Source organism: Lathyrus oleraceus, chromosome 5 (assembly GCF_024323335.1).
Source record: "Lathyrus oleraceus cultivar Zhongwan6 chromosome 5, CAAS_Psat_ZW6_1.0, whole genome shotgun sequence".
NCBI lineage: Eukaryota > Viridiplantae > Streptophyta > Magnoliopsida > Fabales > Fabaceae > Lathyrus > Lathyrus oleraceus.
The window spans coordinates 182,058,628-182,080,824 of record NC_066583.1 but is presented as its reverse complement, the minus strand read 5'-3'; the positions used below and the strand labels follow the sequence as shown (position 1 = coordinate 182,080,824).

At 39.6% G+C, this 22,197-nt stretch overlaps 1 protein-coding gene and 1 non-coding gene across 2 annotated transcripts; one reads left to right on the top strand and one right to left on the bottom strand.

Annotated features, from left to right (window-relative positions):
- The first annotated feature begins 6,144 nt into the window (after positions 1 to 6,144).
- Positions 6,145 to 7,884, top strand: LOC127079579 (uncharacterized). The gene is made up of 4 exons (XM_051019963.1): positions 6,145 to 6,532; positions 6,641 to 6,817; positions 6,889 to 7,578; positions 7,817 to 7,884. Exons 1-4 carry the CDS (start codon positions 6,145 to 6,147, stop codon positions 7,882 to 7,884), a joined length of 1,323 nt encoding a protein of 440 aa, XP_050875920.1.
- A 2,257-nt stretch (positions 7,885 to 10,141) lies between these two features.
- On the bottom strand, positions 10,142 to 10,248 carry LOC127088732 (small nucleolar RNA R71). The gene has a single exon (XR_007790555.1). It is a non-coding gene; the product is annotated as a small nucleolar RNA R71 (small nucleolar RNA).
- Positions 10,249 to 22,197: the final 11,949 nt, after the last annotated feature.

The window sequence follows — 22,197 nt, the reverse complement described above, 5'->3', positions numbered from 1 at the left end:
GGTGACGGACTCAACAATTGGAAGACTGAAGACATTATCCCGATTTCCTTTAGTCAGGAGTAATTGTTATTGTTTATTCTAGAATTGCAAATTTTAATTTTCTTTTACAATCAAACTTCTTAAAGCATTGTGTCTATGCCCGAGGCACAATGGCTAATTTGTTAGGGGTTTGTCATTTTCATAAGCATATTCATATTCAATAGATCAATGGACTTTTTGCATTCAAATATTGCGCTCTTTATCTTTCCTGTCATTTTTCAAACAAGCTATGTTTCTTGCACACACTCACGTAACAATTTGCCGATCCATATCCACTCTGGATCCTGTTGGTAATGACTCTGCTACTGTTCATTATGACTTTGAAAATCCGATCTACCAAGCCGAGGATGGAAGCGAGGAAGATTGTGAAGTCCCTGGAGAACTTGCCCGACTACTGCGAGAAGAAAAGACTATACAGCCGCATGAGGAATCAATTGAAATTGTAAATCTGGGTACTGAAATAAACAAGAAAGAAGTCAGAGGTTTCTTGGGGCACTCGAATTACATTGCCCGATTCATTCCACACTTGACTGCTACCTGCAAACCCATCTTCAAATTACTGAGACAAAATCAAGAGATGGTATGGAATGATGAATGCCAAGAAGCTTATGACAAAATCAGGAAATATCGCCAAGAACCTCCAGTTCCGATGCCACCAGTTGAAGGAAGACCTTTAATTACATATTTGACCGTGTTAGAAAATTCAATGAGGTGTGTTGGGGCAACATGACGAGTCTGGTCGAAAAGAGCATGCCATATACTGCCTTAGCAAAAGGTACCGACTGTGAAACAAGATACTCACAGCCCGAGAAAGCTTGCTGTGCTTTGGCCTGGGCTGCTCGCCGACTAAGACAGTATATGTTGAATCATACCACCTTATTGACTTCTAAGATGGATTCTATCAAATACCTATTTGAGAAACCTGCTGTCTCCTGAAAGAGTTATCACTGACAATGGTACTAATTTGAACAACAAGATGATTACTGAACTCTGCACGCAGTTCAAAATAAAACACCATAACTCTTCTCCGTACCGGCCAAAGATGAACGGCGCCGTGGGGACTGCTAACAATATCAAGAAGGTCATGCAAGAAATGACAGTAACATACAAAGACTGGCATGAGATGTTACCCTTTACTCTTTACGGTTATCGCACTTCAGTGTGCACTACGACAGGGGCAACTCCGTTCTCTTTAGTCTATGGAATGGAAGCCGTTTTACCAGTAGAGGTTCAGATTCCCTCTCTAAGGATCATGAAAGAGGCGGGCTTAGACGAAGACGAATGGATTCAGACTCGACTCGATTAGATAAATTTGATGGATGAGAAGAGACTTGCGGCTGTATGTCACGGGCAGATATATCAGAAGCGCATGACCAGGGCATTCAACAAAAGGGTCAAGAGACAGGTGTACCAAATTGGCGACTTGGTAATCAAACGTATCATTCTACCACAAACTGATCCCAGAGGCAAATGGACTCCCACATACGAAGGGCCATTTGTGGTTAAGAAGGTATTCTCAGGTGGAGCCATGATACTCGCTACAATGGATGGTGAAGACTTCCCACATCCCGTGAACGCGGACATAGTTAAAAAATACTACGCATAAAAGAGACCCGCTAGATCGACGTATCTAGGCAAAAGTAAGGGCATCCCGGCGAACCAAAAGGGTTCGGGCAAAAATTAGGGATATATAAAAAAAAATGTACACCCGGCAAGTCGAAAACCTGAAAAGGCGGCTTGGGCAAAAAAGGGTATCCTGGTGGACTGAAAACCTGAAAAGGCGGTCCAGGCAAAAATTAGGGATTAAAGCGTATGACTATGTCCCGTTCTCAGTCAACTTTCATCCAAGTTCGAGGGACTGACCAAGCCAATCACTTCTATCCGACAGCAAGGGATGAGATGCTCGAAGACATAATGACAGTAGTAGGCTTAAAATCGATAGGACTTCTTCCACATAGCTTTCTCTTTGTTTTCGACAATTTCCTCTTACTAGGATTTCTGTCTCCTTGTACACAAATTGCCTGTTTATAGGCCTCCTTTCAAAATCAATACAACCCTCTTTCAAAAAAAAGATGCTTTTGTTTTTACTTTTCTGTTTTGGTTGCGTAAATGTCCATTGATTTAATTTGAATTAATATGTGCATTTGAATATGATAAATGTTTACCAAAATATATGCGTAGAATAGCAATAGCAATTACTACCCGACTTCAGGATCGAGGAGAAGGTCTAACCATGCTTCCAATGAATCCGCTACCAATTCTATTCCCCCAGCAAGTCTGTTATTCCTCAGAAGAAATTAGCAGTATTCCCCGGCACAGCCAGTTACTCCCCAACAGAGGTCGGCATCATCAGACAGATTGATCATCTCATCCATCCTCAGCCAAGATCTGTGGAATATTTCTACCATCAGACGGAATCAAGAACCCCCTGCCGAGAAAGGGTCATCGTTACAAATATCTCCAATCAGTAGATGGGGATTTATTTTCCCCAGTAGAGTCCCCAAGCAGAACTTCTCATACGCATAACTCATTCATTACATCATTTCACAGCATACGCATGCATACAACATTCGCATTTATTTTAGCATAACACGAAACATCTCATACATCATGACATAGCATGAAGCTAACTTTTCTTTGCAGGTTAATTATCCTCCTGATATAGTCAAAGTAGAAGGTTCATTCAGACAGACACCTTTATCAATCACATTCAAGATTCAGATACATATTTCAAATACAGTTCATGGGAACATTCATTCTGACAACACTTCGATATCCTCCTAACGATGGCATCTCTAAGCCCATCCCAGACATTTATTGCAAGTACAACATATACAGGTTATCAGATACAGCCTAACGTACGGTTCATTCTGATTCAGCCCAACATATGACTTCTTCAGCAACTCCAATGCGGTCTAACGTACGACCCATTTGGACCTTCAAGTCCTCAGATGCTGCCTAGCGTACGGTACATTCAGGGGTGTAGTCTAGCGTACGACTACTTTCTTTTTCAGATGCAGCCTAACGGACGGCTCATTCTACAACTCGGATACGATCTAACGTACGATCCATTCTGAACTTCAACAACCCCAACGCGGTCTAACGTACGACCCGTTTGGATCTTACAACCCTCAGATGCTACCTAACGTACGGTACATTTCTGAAGTGTAGTCTGGCGTACGACTACCGCTTTCATCATCAGATGCGGCCTAACAGACGACTCATTCTGCGACGGTCTAACGTACGACCCGTTCGGATGTCCATCCCCTCAGATGCTACCTAACATACGGTACATTTCTGTAGTGTAGTCTAACGTACGACTACCCCTTTCATCATCAGATCCTACCTAACATACGGTACATTTCTGAAGTGTAGTCTAACGTACGACTACCCCTTTCGTCATCAGATTCAGCCTAACGTACGGCTCATTCTGCAACTCAGATACGATCTAGCGTATGGTCCATTCTGATCCTTTATCCCCAACAGCATATGACACACTCCGACTCCCCAGCGAAGTCGGCAGCCTAATGGATGACTCATTATACGGTCTAACGTACGACCCAGTGTGGCACCCATGTCTTCAAATTGGCCTAATATACGGCGCGATCTGAAGCTTTCGTCATCAAACCTCCCGGATGGCATCTTTAAGCCCATCTCCATCAAGACCAACTGTCGATTCTCAAGTGCAAATTTTTGGGGCATTCTAGTGTTCAATAATCTTCCACCTCCAGACCACGAATGGCATACACGCCATCCTAACTCTCTCGGTTCAAGAATATTGAACAGGGGCAGCTGTCATACCCCAAAAATTACCCATCATTTTTCCTAAAAAAAAAAAAAAAAAAAAAAGAAAAAAAAAACGAAAAAAAAAAAAAAAAAAAATTAATTAATTAATTAATTAATTAATTAATTAATTAAATAATTAAAATAAATATATAAATAAAATATAACAAATTATTTTGGACTTGGGTCTCCCTCATTCCAAGCCCATTACCCACGAAATTAGTCTATAATTACTAAAGTTTCAGTAGGGGGAGTTAGACTTGGAGTTTACACTGGGAGATTTACTGGAGAAAGAAGGAAGAGAAGCAAAACACTCTGAGGTTTCCTTGGAACAAAACCTTGAGGAAAAAGAAAGAGAGAGAACAGAGAAGGACGGATAGAAACTTTGGCATAGGAACCCTGCCTACCCGGAGAATTCAGAGTAAAGAAACCCTGAAGGCAGCCCATCTGCACCGAAGCCATCGCCGTCCAATTCCCGCTGCCTAACTTATTCCGATACTACAAGTGGTCAATCCCTTCAACCTTGAATTGGCAAACAGGTTTGCGTATCTCTATTGTTTATACTTTCAATTGACCATATCTACATATATAATGCATCATGATTAAATGTTGATATATAATTTGCTTTCGTATGGGAATTTAAATATGCCTGAATACCCTGAATGTTTGACCATGTTATTCCTGTGATAAAATGCCATAAAATTCAAAGTTCCTAACATGGGGCTGTTTTCAAATTCAAAATCCGTGGCCTTCGCTAGGCGAGGCAGAGGTGAACGAGACAGTACCTGATTCTTCTAGTCTGTTTTTTTTATGTTTTTATCATAGCCATGCATTATTTATCCTATCCTATTTATTGTTGTGATATTTCTCCGGTGTAATCTTCGATTGCACCCTGATTTGGTGTTCTGACATGTTTCTTTTTTTTTAGTTTCGTAAAGGTTCACATATCCCAGGAAAAGGTTATTGGCTAGGTATTCCACTTTATTTGTGGGATACCCTTGTGGAGTTTCACCCTAAATTAATTTTTTAATGTATTAATTTCTAATGTATTAATTTTTTAATATATTATTTTTAATAATTTTAATGTGGAGTTTCATCCTAATTATATAATTAATTGTAAAACTTTGCCTTTGAATAAGTGATCTTGGACCTCTCTTTGTTGCCTTACGATTACGATATTACGGTCATGTCCCGCGAACGTGGGGATACCCTTAGCAAAGACCCTTCGGTTAAATCATCATAAAATAAATTATAGTCCCTCGGATGTTGCCTTCGAATATACAACTTTGTCCCTCGATGACCCTCCGATGTTGCCTACGGTTAAAAGATGATAGTCCCTTCGAATGCTAAGGTATCCTCGTAACTGTTGCCTTCAATGACCAATCGATGACCCTACGATGACCCTTTTACATCCAAAGGATAAAACTACTTATTTCTCAATAATAAGGACAGTTTTACCCTCATAAGGATAGGAAATACTCATAAAGACCTTGGGTCGGTATAACTCTTAATTGCTGGCTCACAACCTAAAACATTTTTTCACACCTCACACCTTTCAAAATACCTTCAGAAAATCACCACTTGGTATACATTCATACTAGAATCATTACCGAGTTATATTTTTCTAAACAATTTTCAAAACTAAACGAGATAATCACTTTGTATACATTCATACAAGAATCATTACAAAGTTAAATTCTCTTTTCAAAACAATTTTTCTAAACAATTCACAAACACTTTTTTTTTCAGACAAAAATAATATAAGTGATCGAGCAATTAAGAGCCCATGGATAACCATGGATACAAAGGGTGCTAACACCTTCCCTTTGTATAATGTACCTCCCGAACCCAAAATCTAAATTAAGGTTTTTCCTGTTCTTTTCCACCTTTCCTTATTGGATAAAAGAAAAGTCGGTGGCGACTCTTGCTAACCGCGACATTGCGATTAAAACCACAAAAAAGTCCAGTTCACCGTATGACACATGGAAATCAAATTTTCTCTTCCCTCCATTTAATGGTGCACAAAACTCAAGGAAAATCATTACAAACCTTCCTTATTTTCCCAACATGCCATCCTACCTACTCCATCAATATCATTCACGCTACCATAATTATTCTCTCTACTCTCTCTCTGAACTTTATTCTCAGACACCCCCATCTCTCTATCTTATCTTTGAAGTTCATATCTCAAAATCAAAACTCCAAAATGTCTCAACCTTCTGTCTCAACTCCTAGCAAGCGCACCAAAGAGCAATTGAACCATAAGAATGCGGTACTGATATAGGTCTTTATTAAGTTATTACTGATGTCGTTCCTCGCTCTATGGTTCCTGGACATGCAACCTCTATAAGGGAGCCTATAACATCTGCTTTGAGAAAGGGAAAGCTCTATAAAGTAAGTACCTCTTCATCTCCATCAATGGTTGCTAGTAATGTAAAAATTCTTGAACCCTCTACTGTTGTCAAGAAACCTCATTCGATGACTAGCATGTACCTTGATCCTATTAATGTCGAACGTAATGTTGATGCTTTTGCAAAATATCCTATTGCCCTAAATGTTATGGAAAATGTTGAAACCTCTAAAAACACTAATAAACCTAGATCTGTTACTACTTTGACTAAATCTAGCATGATTTTTGTTGATAGAGATGACATAGATAAGAATATTCGTATGTTGATATCTCAAGTTTTGGGTATTGAACCTGAGACTGGTGTTGTGCCGAATGTCTCCACATCCTTGGCCTAACCCGATAACACTACTGAAACCCCTGTGGATAAATTTGTTGTCAGTGTGTCTACTCAATCTCCTAAAAAATCAGAAGACAAAGAAGATTTTGATGGCATGTCTAGTGATTTAGCTGACAAAGAAGAAAACTTTGTAGAGAAGAAGGATCAATCTACATACATAGTGAATATATATGATATGGACTCTGATGATGAGCCCATTAGTAAAAGACTGGCACCAGGAATAACTAAAAGGTTAAAGAACAGAAAAGGTAAAGTAGTTGAATCCTCCAGCACGCCCTCAAAATCTCTTAGGAGAAGAACTTATGTTGGCCCTAAAAAGGATGGAGAAAGGTAGTTACTCCTATTTCCAAGAAGAAACCTCCTAAGAGGAAGGAAGTCCTTTATGGGTCTAGTGAATCTGACCATGATGTCGAACACAATGTTCAAGATATCATTCCTGCTACAAGAAAGCAAGCTTCTGGGAAGAAGATTCCAGCAAATATTCCTGAAGTTCCAATTAATAACATCTCCTTTCACTATGTGGATAATGTAGAAAAATGGAAATTTGTTTACCAAATAAGACTAGAGCTGGAAAGAGAACTTGGGAAAGATGCTTTTGAATGCAAAAAAGTGACGAGTCTGATTGAAGAAGTTAGATTAATGAAAAGTGTAACTGGCTTTGGTAGGTGTTTTAAAATGCTTGTTAAAGAATTCATTATGAATATCTCTAAGGAATGTGATAACAAGAGTAGCAAGAAGTTTAGAAAAATGTATGTAAGAGGAAGGTGTGTGGATTTCTCTTCTGAAATCATAAACATGTTTTTGGGCAGAAATGAAGAAGAACAAGCTGAAGTGGAAGTTTTTAACAATGTCATTTGCAAAGAGATTACGGCTAAACAAGTGAAGGAATGGGAAACAAAAGGGAAGTTGTCAGCAAGTTACTTGACTGTGAAGTATGTAGTACTTCACAGAATTGGAGTTACTAATTGGGTGTCAACTAATCATACTTACACCATTGCTATAAAATTGGGTAAGTTCATTTACATTGTAGGGACCAAAATAAATTTTGACTTTGGATCCTATGTGTTTGAACAAACAATCAAGCATGTTACCTCCTTCGTTGTGAAGATTCCTATAGCCTTTCCCTCATTAATTTTTTGTGTTATACTGAGTCAACAAACAAGTATTTTGCTTAGTTCTGATAGTGTCTACAAAAGAGATCCCCCTCTATCATTACATTATGCTTTTCACTGGGAAATATGTTCCAGATATTCTCATGACATCTGACCAGAAACCTTTCAGGTCTACTACTAGAGCAGGGATCCTTGTTGGCTGATCACACTAAAATTTACGTATTTTCGACTCCAATTTCACATGCATTTTAGTTATTTTATTGTCATTTTGTTGTGTTATTACTGTGTTTTCCTTTGTTTTCAGGTTTTTACTTTAATCAGAGCCCCGATCGAGAAAAGGAGTGAAAAAGGGCTAAAAACCCTAAAATTCAGCATTTTGTGCTTATGGCTTACCCCATGGCGGGCGCCACAGACCAAGCCATGACGTGTCTAAGTCCAACTTCCTCAACTCCCACGTTTCCCCACTTCATCCACTAGGGCGCCCCACTTTGTGCTTGTGGCGGGCGCCATAGCCTTGTGGCGGGCGCTACAAGAAGGAAACGGTTTCCTCTATTTTCAAGTTGAAGGGCATCCAAGTCAATTCCACCTTTTTTATTTTCCTATAAATAGAAACGCGAATTCAGTTTTACAACCATCCAAACTTAGAACAGAGGCAAACTCAGAAGCAAATTTGTTTCACTTAGGCATATATTCAGTATTTTATAGTGGTAGTCGCTTCGCATTGGAGTGTTACCACAATTGTGTCATCAAGTCTGTGATAGAGTCTGTAATCGAGTTTGGAGCACTTTGGAAGGAAGTTAATCCTGCCGCCATTTTCTTTTCCACATTGCAATTTACTCAGCCCTCCGATTGGAGCAGGTTTTCATTACTCGCCTTTACTTTATTTATTTCCCGCACTCGCCTTTACTTTATTTATTTCCCGCACTCGCCTTTACTTTATTTATTTCCCGCACTCGCCTTTACTTTGTTTATTTCCCGCACTCGCCTTTACTTTATTTATTTCCTCGCACTCGCTTTAAATTATTTATTTCCTCGCACTTGCTTTAAATTATTTAATTCTCGCACTCGCACTACTTTTATTTACTTTAATGCACTTTTACTTTACCATGTCTAACTAAATCTAAAAGGTTAAAATGTAAGGATCGTAATTAAACCGATAATCTGTACAATTGTTCGTAGAAACACTTAAAGGCTATTTTAACTTTCAACTTAAGTTTTCCCGCACTTCAATTCCGTTGGGTAAGATCGAAAGCCGTCCAACGTCTTTATAAACTTAATTGTTTTTAACTATTTCAAAAACAGCGAAAGCGCTTTGTCTAGTTCATTAGGAGTTTTTAACATCAAGGAGAAAAGAGATTTTAAAACTATTTTCGGACGCGTTTATAAGTTTAGAGTCTGGTTCGTAAGAACCTCTTTTGGTTAAGAAATCCAGGTTATAATACTTTTCAACTTAGTTAAGATACTATATTTCTTAAAAATAGGTTTACTACTCTAACGCAATGCGCACCTTTTTATAAGTGACAATAAGAGGGTTTGATTAGGGAGTACAACTCGGTTCTGAATACGCGAAAGCGACAGTTCCTGTTAAATTAATTCTTTTCAAAGTAGGAAACATTGCCCATAAGTAGTTCTATTAGCAAGTACTTGGATTATCAACTGATTACATGAATTACATTCGACCCTGTCTTTATAAATTATATTCTATTTTCAATACTTTACTTTTCATTGCACACTACAAAAACACCTATTTTGACTGCCTTTGATAAACACCATAACAACAGATAACGATAGATTGACACTTGGTCTCTGTGGTTCGATAATCTTTTATATTACTCTGACGCGTTCGTTCACTTGCGAACACCAAGTTTAACAACGCATCAAGTTTTTGGCGCCGTTGCCGGGGACCAATTTCGTCAAATTTCATTTTCCTGTTGTTATATCGTTTAGACTTAGGTTATTTCCCGCCGGTTAATGCGAAGAACTCGCAGTACCGGAAGTTTAAGTGTAGTAAATCCTCTGGCGGAACCTGAATGTTACGCTCGCGCACGTTTATTCTTTCATAGAATTAAGAGAGCTATGGCCGAAGATCAAAACCAAAGACCTCTTAAAGATTTCGCTCAACCATCTAACGAAGAACCTAGTTCTAGTATAGTAAACCCAATCATCCCAGCCAATAATTTTGAACTTAAACCATCCTTGTTGCAATTAGTGCAACAGAGACAATTCGCGGGTCTCGCTACCGAGAACCCTAACCAATATTTAAAAATATTTCTTCAATTAGCAGATACTTTTAAAACCAATGGAGCTTCTCCTGAGGCAATACGTTTAAGATTATTCCCTTTTTCCCTCAGAGATAAAGCCCTATCATGGTTAGATTCCCTTCCACCCAATTCCATTACGACTTGGGATAACCTTAGAAGAGTTTTTCTTGCTAGATATTTTCCCCCGAGTAAGACCGCCGTTCTTCGAAACCATATAACTAGATTTACCCAAAACCAAGGAGAATCGCTGTTCGAAGCTTGGGAGAGATATAAAGAGTTATTACGAGCATGCCCACATCATGGTTTAGAAAATTGGTTAATCATTCAAACCTTCTATAATGGACTTCATTATAACACAAAGATGACCATCGACGCTGCCGCAGGCGGTGCTCTGATGAACAAACCTTACCCTGAAGCTAGTGCCCTCATCGAAGACATGGCTCAAAACTATCAATCATGGGGAGTCGAACGAGCGACAGTGGAGAAGAAGGAAGCCCAAGGAGGAGTGCATGAACTAAGCTCTATAGACATGATGCAAGCTAAAATGGACGCATTAGCTCTCAAAGTCGAGCATATGTACACGAACCCAAATACTGTAGCCGCAGTTTCGTCGGATTGTGAGATATGTGGAACCCAAGGACACCAATCCGCTGAATGCAGTCTATTGAACGAAACCCACTCCGAGCAAGTGAACTACACCCAAGGGAACCCATATTCAAATACCTATAACCCTGGATGGAGGAATCACCCTAACTTCTCCTATAGAAACAATAACCCAATTCAAAATAATGCACCTCCGAGACCTAGTTATCAAGCTCCTAGATCAAATAAACATATGTAACCTGTACCACCAAAGCCGAGCCTTGAGAAAATTATGGAAAATTTTATCACCGCTCAAACCCAACAAAACAAGGAGTTCATGAACCAAAACATTCATGTTAACGAATTGATTACTCAGTTAGGAACTAAGGTTGACCAAATAGTTACTCATACCAAGATGCTTGAAACACAGATCTCTCAGGTAGCTTTAAACCAAGCCCCTCAGACTACACCTGGAGGACAATTCCCTGGACAACCTCAACAAAATCCGAGAGGACAAGCCAATGCCATTACCCTAAGAAGTGGGAACGCTTATGATGAGCCACCAAACCCAAGACTGAGTGAACCCGAAACTTCTAAGGAATGTACCAAACCCCCAGACGAAGTAAAGGAACCAGAAGAATCTGAAAACCAGGATGGTCGAGATAAAGGAGAAGAACCTAAAGATAAAATTTACGTACCGCCCCTGCCATATAAACCACCTATACCATATCCTCAAAGACTCAAACAAACCCAGATCAATAAACAGTACCAAAAATTTATTAAAGTTATAGAAAAACTTCATGTAGAAATCCCTTTCACAGAAGCCATCACCCAAATACCTTCTTATGCAAAGTTTCTGAAAGACATCCTTACCAACAAACGTAGACTTGACGATCCGAAGCCTTTGGAATGTAATGCTATTTCCGAGGACAAATTAGCAAAGAAAGATAAAGATCCTGGAAATTTCTCCATTCCTTGCCTTTTGGGTAATCATGTCATCGATAAAGCTTTTCTAGACTTAGGAGCTAGTGTGAGCTTAATGCCTATAGCAGTTTGTGAGAGGTTAAACTTAGGAGAATTACAACCCACTAAGATGTCACTTCAGTTAGCCGATAGATCTGTCAAATATCCGATAGGCATTTTAGAAGATGTCCCTGTTAGGATAGGTCAACTATTTATCCCTACTGATTTTATCGTCATGGACATCAAAGAGGACAATGATATACCAATTATTCTAGGTAGACCATTCTTATCGACTGCAGGAGCCATAATAGATGTCAAGGAAGGAAAGTTGACATTTGAGGTAGGTGACGAGAAAATAGAATTTATACTTTCGAAATTTCTTATGGCACCTGTGATGGGAGACTCGTGTTATGCCTTAGATATCATTGATGAATGTGTTAGAGAATTAGAACAAAAAGAAATTATCAAGTTACCATCAACCCCCATAAAGGAAGATGATGACTTTAAAGAACCTTACATCGATGATAACCTTTACGAATGTTTATCCCTTACCCCAGATCCTATGCCATGCCCTAAGAAACCAACCTTAGAACTTAAGGAACTGCCTAAGAACCTGAGATATAAGTTCCTCGATGAAAAGATGAACCGTCCAGTTATAGTCAGTGCTACCTTGAGCCAAGAGGAAACGAACCAACTTTTAGACGTTTTGCGAAGACATCCCTCAGCCTTAGGATATAATATCTCTGACCTGAAAGGTATAAGCCCGTCCGTATGCATGCATCGGATTTTGTTAGAAGAAGAATCAAAACCCTCTAGGGAGCATCAGAGAAGAATAAACCCTATAATGAGTGATGTTGTTAAGAAGGAAGTTCTTAAGTTGCTTGAGGCAGGTATAATCTACCAGATCTCGGATAGTAAGTGGGTGAGCCATGTGCATGTAATACCTAAAAAGGGAGGCATCACAGTCGTGCAAAACGATAAAGGCGAACATGTAGCAAAACGTTTAGAAGGAGGATGGCGGATGTGTATAGATTATAGAAAATTAAATAAAGCAACTAGGAAGGATCATTTCCCTTTACCATTTATAGACCAGATGTTGGAGCGTCTAGCCAGACACTCTTACTTCTGTTATTTAGATGGGTACTTTGCCTACAGACGAATGCCTTTCGGCCTCTGTAACACCCCAGCTACTTTCCAACGCTGCATGATGTCAATCTTTGCAGATTACCTTGATGGTATCATGGAAGTGTTTATGGACGATTTCTCGGTTTGCGGATTCGATTTCCACAATTGCCTTGCTAACCTTGAGAAAATCCTGGAGAGATGCGTGGAGGTAAACCTCGTGCTAAATTGGGAAAAATGTCATTTCATGGTGATTGAAGGAATAGTTTTAGGACATATAGTTTCCGAAAAAGGTATAGAGGTAGATAAAGCTAAAATAGAAGTTATAGAAAACCTAAAACCACCAAAAATAATCAGAGAAGTCCGAAGCTTTCTTGGACGCGCTGGATTCTACCGGCGTTTTATTAAGGACTTCTCCAAAATAACAAAACCGTTAACCGGACTTTTAATGAAAGATGCTGAATTCATTTTCGACGAAAAATGTAATGACGCATTTAATCTCTTAAAGCAAGCATTAATCTCTGCACCTATTATGAAACCGCCCGATTGGTCGGAACCTTTTGAGATAATGTGCGATGCCAATGATTATGCAGTTAGAGCCGTTCTAGGACAAAGGAAAGATAAAAAATTACATGCCATTTATTATGCCAGTAGAACCCTAGATGCTGCCCAACTTAACTACGCAACAACTGAAAAAGAATTACTCGCTGTAGTTTTCGCTATAGACAAATTTAGATCTTATCTAGTAGGAGCAAAAATTATTGTTTACATCGATCATGCTGCCATTTGTTACCTATTAAGTAAAAAAGATGCCAAGCACAGGTTACTCTGATGGATTCTATTACTACAAGAGTTTGATTTAGACATAAGAGATAAAAAAGGCACTGAAAATGTAGTAGCCGGTCACCTTTCTAGGCTAGAACATCTAAAACCTGAACTAGTACCTATAAATGATGATTTCGCCTATGATAGACTGATCGCTAAAGTAGAAACCATTGAAGACAATAACCTAGACCTTTATGAGCACTCCCAAAATTCCTTAGCAATAAGTAACGTACCATGGTATGCAGATTTCGTTAATTACCTAGCTGCTGATATAGTACCCCCTGATCTTGACTACCACCGCAAGAAGAAATTCTTCCACGATGTGAGAAACTTCTACTGGGGCGAACCGCTCCTTTTCAAAAGGGGTAAAGATGGCATTTTTCGTCGTTGCGTTCCAAAAGAAGAGGTAAATAATATTATCGAGCATTGTCAATCTGCACCTTATGATGGACATGCGAGCACCTCTAAGACATACGCCAAGATTCTTCAAGTTGGCCTATTCTGGCCTACCATGTGGCGTGATGTCTATGCTTTCATTGTCAAATGTGATAGATGTCAACGCACTGGAAACATTTCAAGACGTGATGAGATGCCTCTAAGAAACATTCAGGAAGTAGAACTCTTTGACGTATGGGGTATAGATTTCATGGGACCTTTCCCACCATCCTTAGGGAACAGGTATATCTTAGTAGTTGTAGACTATGTGTCTAAGTGGATTGAAGTTATAGCCGCACCCACAAACGACACTAGGGTAGTAATCAAATTATTTAAAAACTATATACTCCCTAGATTTGGAACACCACGTTTGGTCATAAGCGATGGAGGATCACACTTTATATCGAGAATATTTGATAAACTTTTAAGAAAATATGGAGTTAGGCATAGAGTAGCAACACCATACCACCCACAAACTAGTGGCCAAGTAGAAGTATCTAATAGGGAGATAAAACAAATCCTAGAGAAAACTGTTTCTATTTCTAGGAGAGACTGGTCTCAGAAGCTTCAAGAAGCATTATGGGCCTATAGAACCGCTTTCAAAACCCCTATAGGAACTACTCCTTACCAACTAGTTTATGGAAAATCTTGTCACTTACCATTCGAGTTAGAGCATAAGGCCTATTGGGCCATTAAAACTTTGAATTTAGACTACTTAGCCGCTGGAGAAAAGCGTATCCTGGACATTCATAAATTAGAAGAACTTAGGCAATCTGCCTACGAAAATGCAAAAATATATAAAGAGAGGACAAAATCCTATCATGACAAAAGAATAGTAAAGAAAAACTTCAATGTAGGCGATTCTGTTCTCCTTTTCAACACTAGGTTACGACTTTTCCCTGGAAAGCTACGTTCAAGATGGACTGGCCCCTTCGAAGTATCCAAGATTCTGAGATCCGGAGCCGTAGAAATCAAGAATGATACCTGTAGTCCATTCATTGTAAATGGACAAAGACTGAAGCTCTATGAAGGAGGAGACATTCCAGCATACTACTCAAGCCACACCCTGATTGATCCACCGATTCATACTATTACAGGTGTATAAGTTCTAACCGTCAAGCTAATGACGTTAAACAAGCGCTGCGTGGGAGGCAACCCATGGTTTTTCTTTTCATTTTACTTTTTTTCGCATTTATTTACATTTATTTTTATCTTTATTTTATTTTATCTTATTTTGCATTGAGACTAAAGTTTGAATGGTTTGTATTTTCAGGATCACTTTCCTAACTTTTACAGGATGCAGGGTTTTGATGACATGCATGTTGCTTATAGAGACAATGCTCAGAGGGAGCGCTACATTGCTTTATACCAGCACCCTATGTCACCCACACGTTACCCTGATCAGCATTGTATGGAGGCACTGGGTATCGAGCCTAGTATAAGATTCCTTAGCCACCAGCTCCACTAGGATGAATTTGCTGATGACTTGAATAACACATATAGGAACCTGACTTTGGAGTTCCTGAGTTCATTAGACTACGACCCATATTCTGGACCAGATGGGTATGCTGCTTTCAGACTTTTTGGAGTTGAGTACTCCTTCAGCCAGAAAGAGTTCGGCGACTTATTGGGTTTCCAGACCACTCATGATGCTATCCCGGAGACACCTTTGGGATATTTTCTGGGTAAGGGGGTGGAGAAGTTTTGGAGTGATATATCAGGTGGCGGAAGCCAGGATCCATCTACACAGTTATCTTATGTCATACATAACCCGGCCTTCAGATATTTTCAGATGATATTAGCACATTCCTTCTTGGGAAGACAGGATGTAAAGACTCTACTAAGTGAAGAGGAGATCTTCCTACTATTTTGCGCATCCCAGTCTCGCCCAGTAGCATGTGGGAACTTTTTATTGAATAATCTCAGCGGTATCTCTAGATCCACCGAAGGAGTCATCCATGTTGGTGGAATCATCACACAGATTGCTGTCGCTTTGGGTCTGTCTCGCAAGCTGTCACATCTTCGGATCTACTGTGGACACACTACCATGGACATCGATTTCTGTTTGACCAGAGGATTGATGAGGAGAGCCTCTTTCCACCCATGTCAGTTCCGATTGCTAGTCGACAGTGAGGCTATCCATTACTTTACACTGCCAGACCCTATGATGACCAGTGTGCATGATCCAGCGAATTGGAGTTATGCTCTAGAGGGCCAGGGAGAGACCGTTGAGGAGCCGAGATCGCCCCTAGTTGTTGAATACACACCTGCACCACCATCTCCTAAAATCACTGTTCTCTCTAATAATCATTCATTGCAGACACCCGATATACGCACCCAGATTGCTGAGTGCCGTAGAGAGATTGCAGCGCTTAGACAGGAAGTGGCGGACCTAACTTTACAGATTGGAGTGTCTGATCTCACCCATGCTACTGAAGCCGACTGTCTATATCAGGAGATCGCAGAGCTCAGGCAGGAGATAGCCGTGCTCCGTGGATCCACTCAGGCAGACGACTCCCCTGATACCTGATCTCACCATTTCATTTCACTTTAGTTTTCCTTCATATATTTATCGTATTTGCATTACTCAATTTTTTCATTATCGCATTTGGATATTATATAAACTACTACTATACATTAGTATTTCTATTTTTATATATATATGTTTTATATTTTATTTGCATTTTAATTATTTATTTATTTATATTTAATTTCTATTTTTGTTTTTGTTTCAGTTTCACTTTTTATTTTCGCTTTTATTTTTATACAATTTTTGCAAGTCGAAGAAACTAGGAGAATCACAAGACAAATGCTATCCAGACCCCTCAAAGCCAAAAGACAAGTGAAGCCCAAACCAAAGGACCAAAATCTGGCCCAGCCAGATTTTGCCTTGTGGCGCCCGCCATAGGACCTGTGGCGCCCGCCATAGGACCTGTGGCGCCCGCCATAGGACCTGTGGCGCCCGCCACAGCGTCTGTAAATGGTCGGGGCAGACCACTTTTCTTCACCATTTTTGCAACTTACAACCTCCAAAATCCATTTTTTCACCTTATAAAAAAGCCCTTGAACCCATAAAAAGCTCATACTTTCCTAACCATCATACCACACAAATCACAAATCCACTTTCCATTTTCGATTTCATCCGCCGGATTTTGTAAAAATCCAACCTTTCCACCAACCACTTCATCTTCTTCATCCATATTTCAAGAGCATTCAAATGGAGTTCAACGGATTCATTCTTCGAGGAGGGAAACCGGGGGAGAGACAAAGAAAAATCATTGAACGGTTGCAAAATCGGGAAATCCTCCCGACAAGGTATGTTGATGAAGATTGTCTCTATACTTTAGGTATCTACCATAGCGTTTTTCATTTATTAGACATCTTAGGTTTGCATAATTTCTTTACCATCAAAGAACCCACCTATGAGCGGTTGACAATCGAGTTTTTAAGTTCCTTAATTTATATTGTCAGCCCTAACACTGCTAGCACAGTCGGTACTGTCAAATTTAGAATGTTTGTTGTTGAGTACCAATTCAGTACCAATGAACTAGCCAGCCTGTTAGGGATCCCTCATGGGGAAGGTGCTATTTGTGAGGCCCCTTTGGATTCTGAATGGTCTGTTGAGGTATTTTCCTTCTGGGAGCGTTTATCAAACGTTTCCATAAACTCTTTTGAAGGAGTTCTTGCCTCAACTATCCATAACCCGGCCATCAGAGTTTTTAGATATCTGTTGGCATGCATTATTTTTGGCCGGGAGAATCCAAATAAGGTTAACGCTAAAGAGCTTCTATATTTGCAAGGAAGTCTCACAAATAGGAGAATTAATTCGGTTCCGTTTATGCTCGCCCATATGATTTTAACTCTGAATAAGGTGGGACCGATTTCTTTTGGTGGATTGATTACGTCTATTGCTCGGGCACTTAACCTGAACAATGAGATGGCTACCCTAAACCCCTTACCTCCTCGCACAATTAACTTAAAATTTCTGAGAGACATGAAATTGTGTCGCTCAAGGAGAGAAGGAGGTTATACACTTATGGTTCATGGGGTAGCCCTCCCATCTGTTATTCTACCTTGCACTAGACGTACCGATATACGTGACGAGAGGAATTGGACCTACGATTTAGATGCTCCACCTGTTTTGGGTCCTCTTCCTCCTAACATTCCTGATGAGGCGGGACCAGACACTGATGATGAATATGATCGGAGAGAGAGATCTCCCGTACCACATGTGTCCCCCCATCATCCTCCACCACCACACACTGCACCATCTTCTTCTTCTGCATGTACCACTCCTGGCTTCTATATTACAAAGGAGATGTGGCGAGACCACATGGCTAGAGAGCAGAGGCGCGATGACCTACTCTCTACCATCCAGCAACAAATGGCGGACAACATGAGCTTTATGCAAGATTCGCAGCGGAGGACAGACAGGTCCTACGAGACTGTTCTACAGTCTATGCTTGCGATAACAAATACACAAGCCCGTCAACAACACTACCACCAGCAACACTATGCTCTCATAGAAAACACTCAGGGCACCATTCTAGGTCACCTTCGAGACGTGAGGACCGCTCAGGATGCCCTGCAGGCGAGGATGGATCAGAGAGACCGTCGTCATTCCCGATCCCGTCGTCCACCTCAGGATGGCGAGGGCACTAGTGGTCAGCAATAGGGTTGTCAGGTAACCCTTCCTTATCTTATTTCAAAACATTGGGGACAATGTTCGACTTAAGTGTCGGAGGAGCATTTATCGTTTTCCTTTTATCTTCGGTTTTATTTGTTGTTTTTAGATTATTTATTTCCTTTTAGTTGTTTAATTTCCCTCTTAGTTGTTTAATTTCCTTTTTAGTATAATGCATGAGTCTGACGAGTCACCGAATACAGTAAATCTTTAGTACAATCTAGTCTCCCCATACCTTTAGCCCCACCAAAATTTTTTTGCAAAAGAAAATAGTGTTATTCCGAAAGTTTTCAGGTTTTTAAGACATGTTCCATGGCCTTAATCATCATTTCGGTATAAGTCCTTAGTAGTTTATCTCAGCAATCAGCTCCGGCCTACGCATCCTCTACGTAGGGGACCGATGCAAATAAGTGAATGATCCAGAAAAACAAAAAAATAAAAGAAAGCAAAAAGGCAACTCAGGTATAGGTGACCCTCACAAAGTCATTTAAACCAAAGGATTGTAAAAAAAATTGCTAGAAAAAGAAAAAGAAAAAGAAAGAAACTCACCCACTGTTGGTTGGTTCAGAGGTATCTGGCACTGAACTCGGTAGGGCGGATTACGATCCGATCCCCCACAACTACAGTTGGGTTCAATAAAAGGGTTTACACATATTTATGTGCCAGGAAACCCATGCTCAGATCATAATCACTAACAGGCCACTCTACTATGAAGCATGTACGGATAACGGGCTTAATGTGATTGCGCCGAACGAAAAGGACATAAAAGAAGATGAAGAGGCAGGCCTAGGTGTTGTGGGATAATATGGGTTGGTTAATATAGGAATGAAGTTTATGTCCGTACTTGCGGATTAGTGTCATCATGATACCCTTAGTCCACTCAGTTAGTACCTATCACTGCATCCCGACTTGAACTTAGAATTTTCACCTGAAGCACTCGTTTGCACCAGTCTTTCTTTTATGAGCTTTTCAATGTTTTGCTTGAGGACAAGCAAAGGTTTAAGTGTGGGAGAGTTTGATCACACTAAAATTTACGTATTTTCGACTCCGATTTCACATGCATTCTAGTTATTTTATTGTCATTTTGTTGTGTTATTACTGTGTTTTCCTTTGTTTTCAGGTTTTTACTTTAATCGGAGCCCCGATCGAGAAAAGGAGTGAAAAAGGGCTAAAAACCCTAAAATTCAGCATTTTGTGCTTATGGCTTACCCCATGGCGGGCGCCACAGACCAAGCCATGACGTGTCCAAGTCCAACTTCCTCAACTCCCACGTTTCCCCACTTCATCCACTAAGGCGCCCCACTTTGTGCTTGTGGCGGGCGCCATAGCCTTGTGGCGGGCGCCACAAGAAGGAAACGGTTTCCTCTATTTTTAAGTTGAAGGGCATCCAAGTCAATTCCACCTTTTTTATTTTCCTATAAATAGAAACGCGAATTCAGTTTTATAACCATCCAAACTTAGAACAGAGGCAAACTCAGAAGCAAATTTGTTTCACTTAGGCATATATTCAGTATTTTATAGTGGTAGTCGCTTCGCATTGGAGTGTTACCACAATTGTGTCATCAAGTCTGTGATAGAGTCTGTAATCGAGTTTGGAGCACTTTGGAAGGAAGTTAATCCTGCCGCCATTTTCTTTTCCGCATTGCAATTTACTCAGCCCTCCGATTGGAGCAGGTTTTCATTACTTGCCTTTACTTTATTTATTTCCCGCACTCGCCTTTACTTTATTTATTTCCCGCACTCGCCTTTACTTTATTTATTTCCCGCACTCGCCTTTACTTTATTTATTTCCTGCACTCGCCTTTACTTTGTTTATTTCCCACACTCGCCTTTACTTTATTTATTTCCTCGCACTCGCTTTAAATTATTTATTTCCTCGCACTCGCTTTAAATTATTTAATTCTCGCACTCGCACTACTTTTATTTACTTTAATGCACTTTTACTTTACCATGTCTAACTAAATCTAAAAGGTTAAAATATAAGGATCGTAATTAAACCGATAATCCGTACAATTGTTCGTAGAAACACTTAAGGGTTATTTTAACTTTCAACTTAAGTTTTCCCGCACTTCAATTCCGTTGGGTAAGATCGAAAGTCGTCCAACGTCTTTATAAACTTAATTGTTTTTAACTATTTCAAAAACAGCGAAAGCGCTTTGTCTAGTTCATTAGGAGTTTTTAACATCAAGGAGAAAAGAGATTTTAAAACTATTTTCGGACGCGTTTATAAGTTTAGAGTCTGGTTCGTAAGAACCTCTTTTGGTTAAGAAATCCAGGTTATAATACTTTTCAACTTAGTTAAGATACTATATTTCTTAAAAATAGGTTTACTACTCTAACGCAATGCGCGCCTTTTTATAAGTGACAATAAGAGGGTTTGATTAGGGAGTACAACTCGGTTCTGAATATGCGAAAGCGACAGTTCCTGTTAAATTAGTTCTTTTCAAAGTAGGAAACATTGCCCGTAAGTAGTTCTATTAGCAAGTACTTGGATTATCAACTGATTACGTGAATTACATTCGAACCTGTCTTTATAAATTATATTCTATTTTCAATACTTTACTTTTCATTGCACACTACAAAAACACCTATTTTGACTGCCTTTGATAAACACCATAACAACAGATAACGATAGATTGACACTTGGTCTCTGTGGTTCGATAATCTTTTATATTACTCTGACACGTTCGTACACTTGCGAACACCAAGTTTAACAACGCATCATTGGCCTAAAAGATACCTACAAAACCTTGGATGAAACTATCAAAGTTTATACTGGGAGGAAGAGCAGGCTTGAGATCCTGATAAAGGTCTTGTCTGAAGAAGAAGGAAATCTGAAAGGTGATGATGCAGATAAAGAAGTTACTAGTGAAGAAGATACTGATGTAAGTGTTGATGAAGAGACAACCAACAGTGATGAGGACTTAAGTATTTTGGTTCTTCTATGTTTTGTTTGTGCTTCTACTTGTTTTTTTGGTGGGTTATGCCCTGAATATTTATGCACCTTAAAGTGCTCTTGGTCTGTAACTTAACTTTTGATTACTCTCCTACATCTAAAGCTTGTTTGTGTTTGTCAACTTTTTGGATAAAAAGAGGAAGTAATTTTATGATAGATTGATAGCCCTACCATGACTCTTGCCCCTTGAGGGGGAGTACTTATGGAAGGGTAGTAGCTTTTTCCCCTGTTCTTCTACTCAGGGGGAGCATTTTCTTTTCGAGCCTATGGTGATAGGCTTGTTTCGTATGGACTTCATGTTTTAATAAAGTCAGATCAAATGTCTTGACATCCCGACTAAGAGAATTTATTTTTCTCTTAAGCAGGTTCTTCGTGTGAGAGTTTATATCTCTCTGATGTGAGGCTATGTTCTTTTATGCTGCGCCTGCCTCTGTTGTTTTTGGTTTGTAAAAGATCATGTTTTTTGTGTGCTTGCGTGTTGGTTTTATTGATGTGATCTTTATCCTATTTCTAGTTGGTCTATGCAATGGTTGTTTTAGCCAAATTTTTCCAAAGGGGGAGATTGTTAGTTTTGGTGTGTAGTGATTGGATGCATTTTGGAAAAACAAGTATTCAAGCAAGATGTTGGACAAGATGTCCTGGCATGTTGGTTAAACATTGGAATGTGCCAGGTTTCAGTTTCTTGAAA

Excerpts from the sequence above, each read along its gene's own strand:
- LOC127079579 (XM_051019963.1), top strand. The coding sequence starts at position 6,145 with ATGGTTCCTGGACATGCAACCTCTATAAGGGAGCCTATAACATCTGCT. Across the intron at positions 6,533-6,640 it reads GGGTATTGAACCTGAGACTG|AAGACAAAGAAGATTTTGAT; the intron begins GTGTTGTGCCGA and ends CTAAAAAATCAG. Across the intron at positions 7,579-7,816 it reads CACCATTGCTATAAAATTGG|ATATTCTCATGACATCTGAC; the intron begins GTAAGTTCATTT and ends AATATGTTCCAG.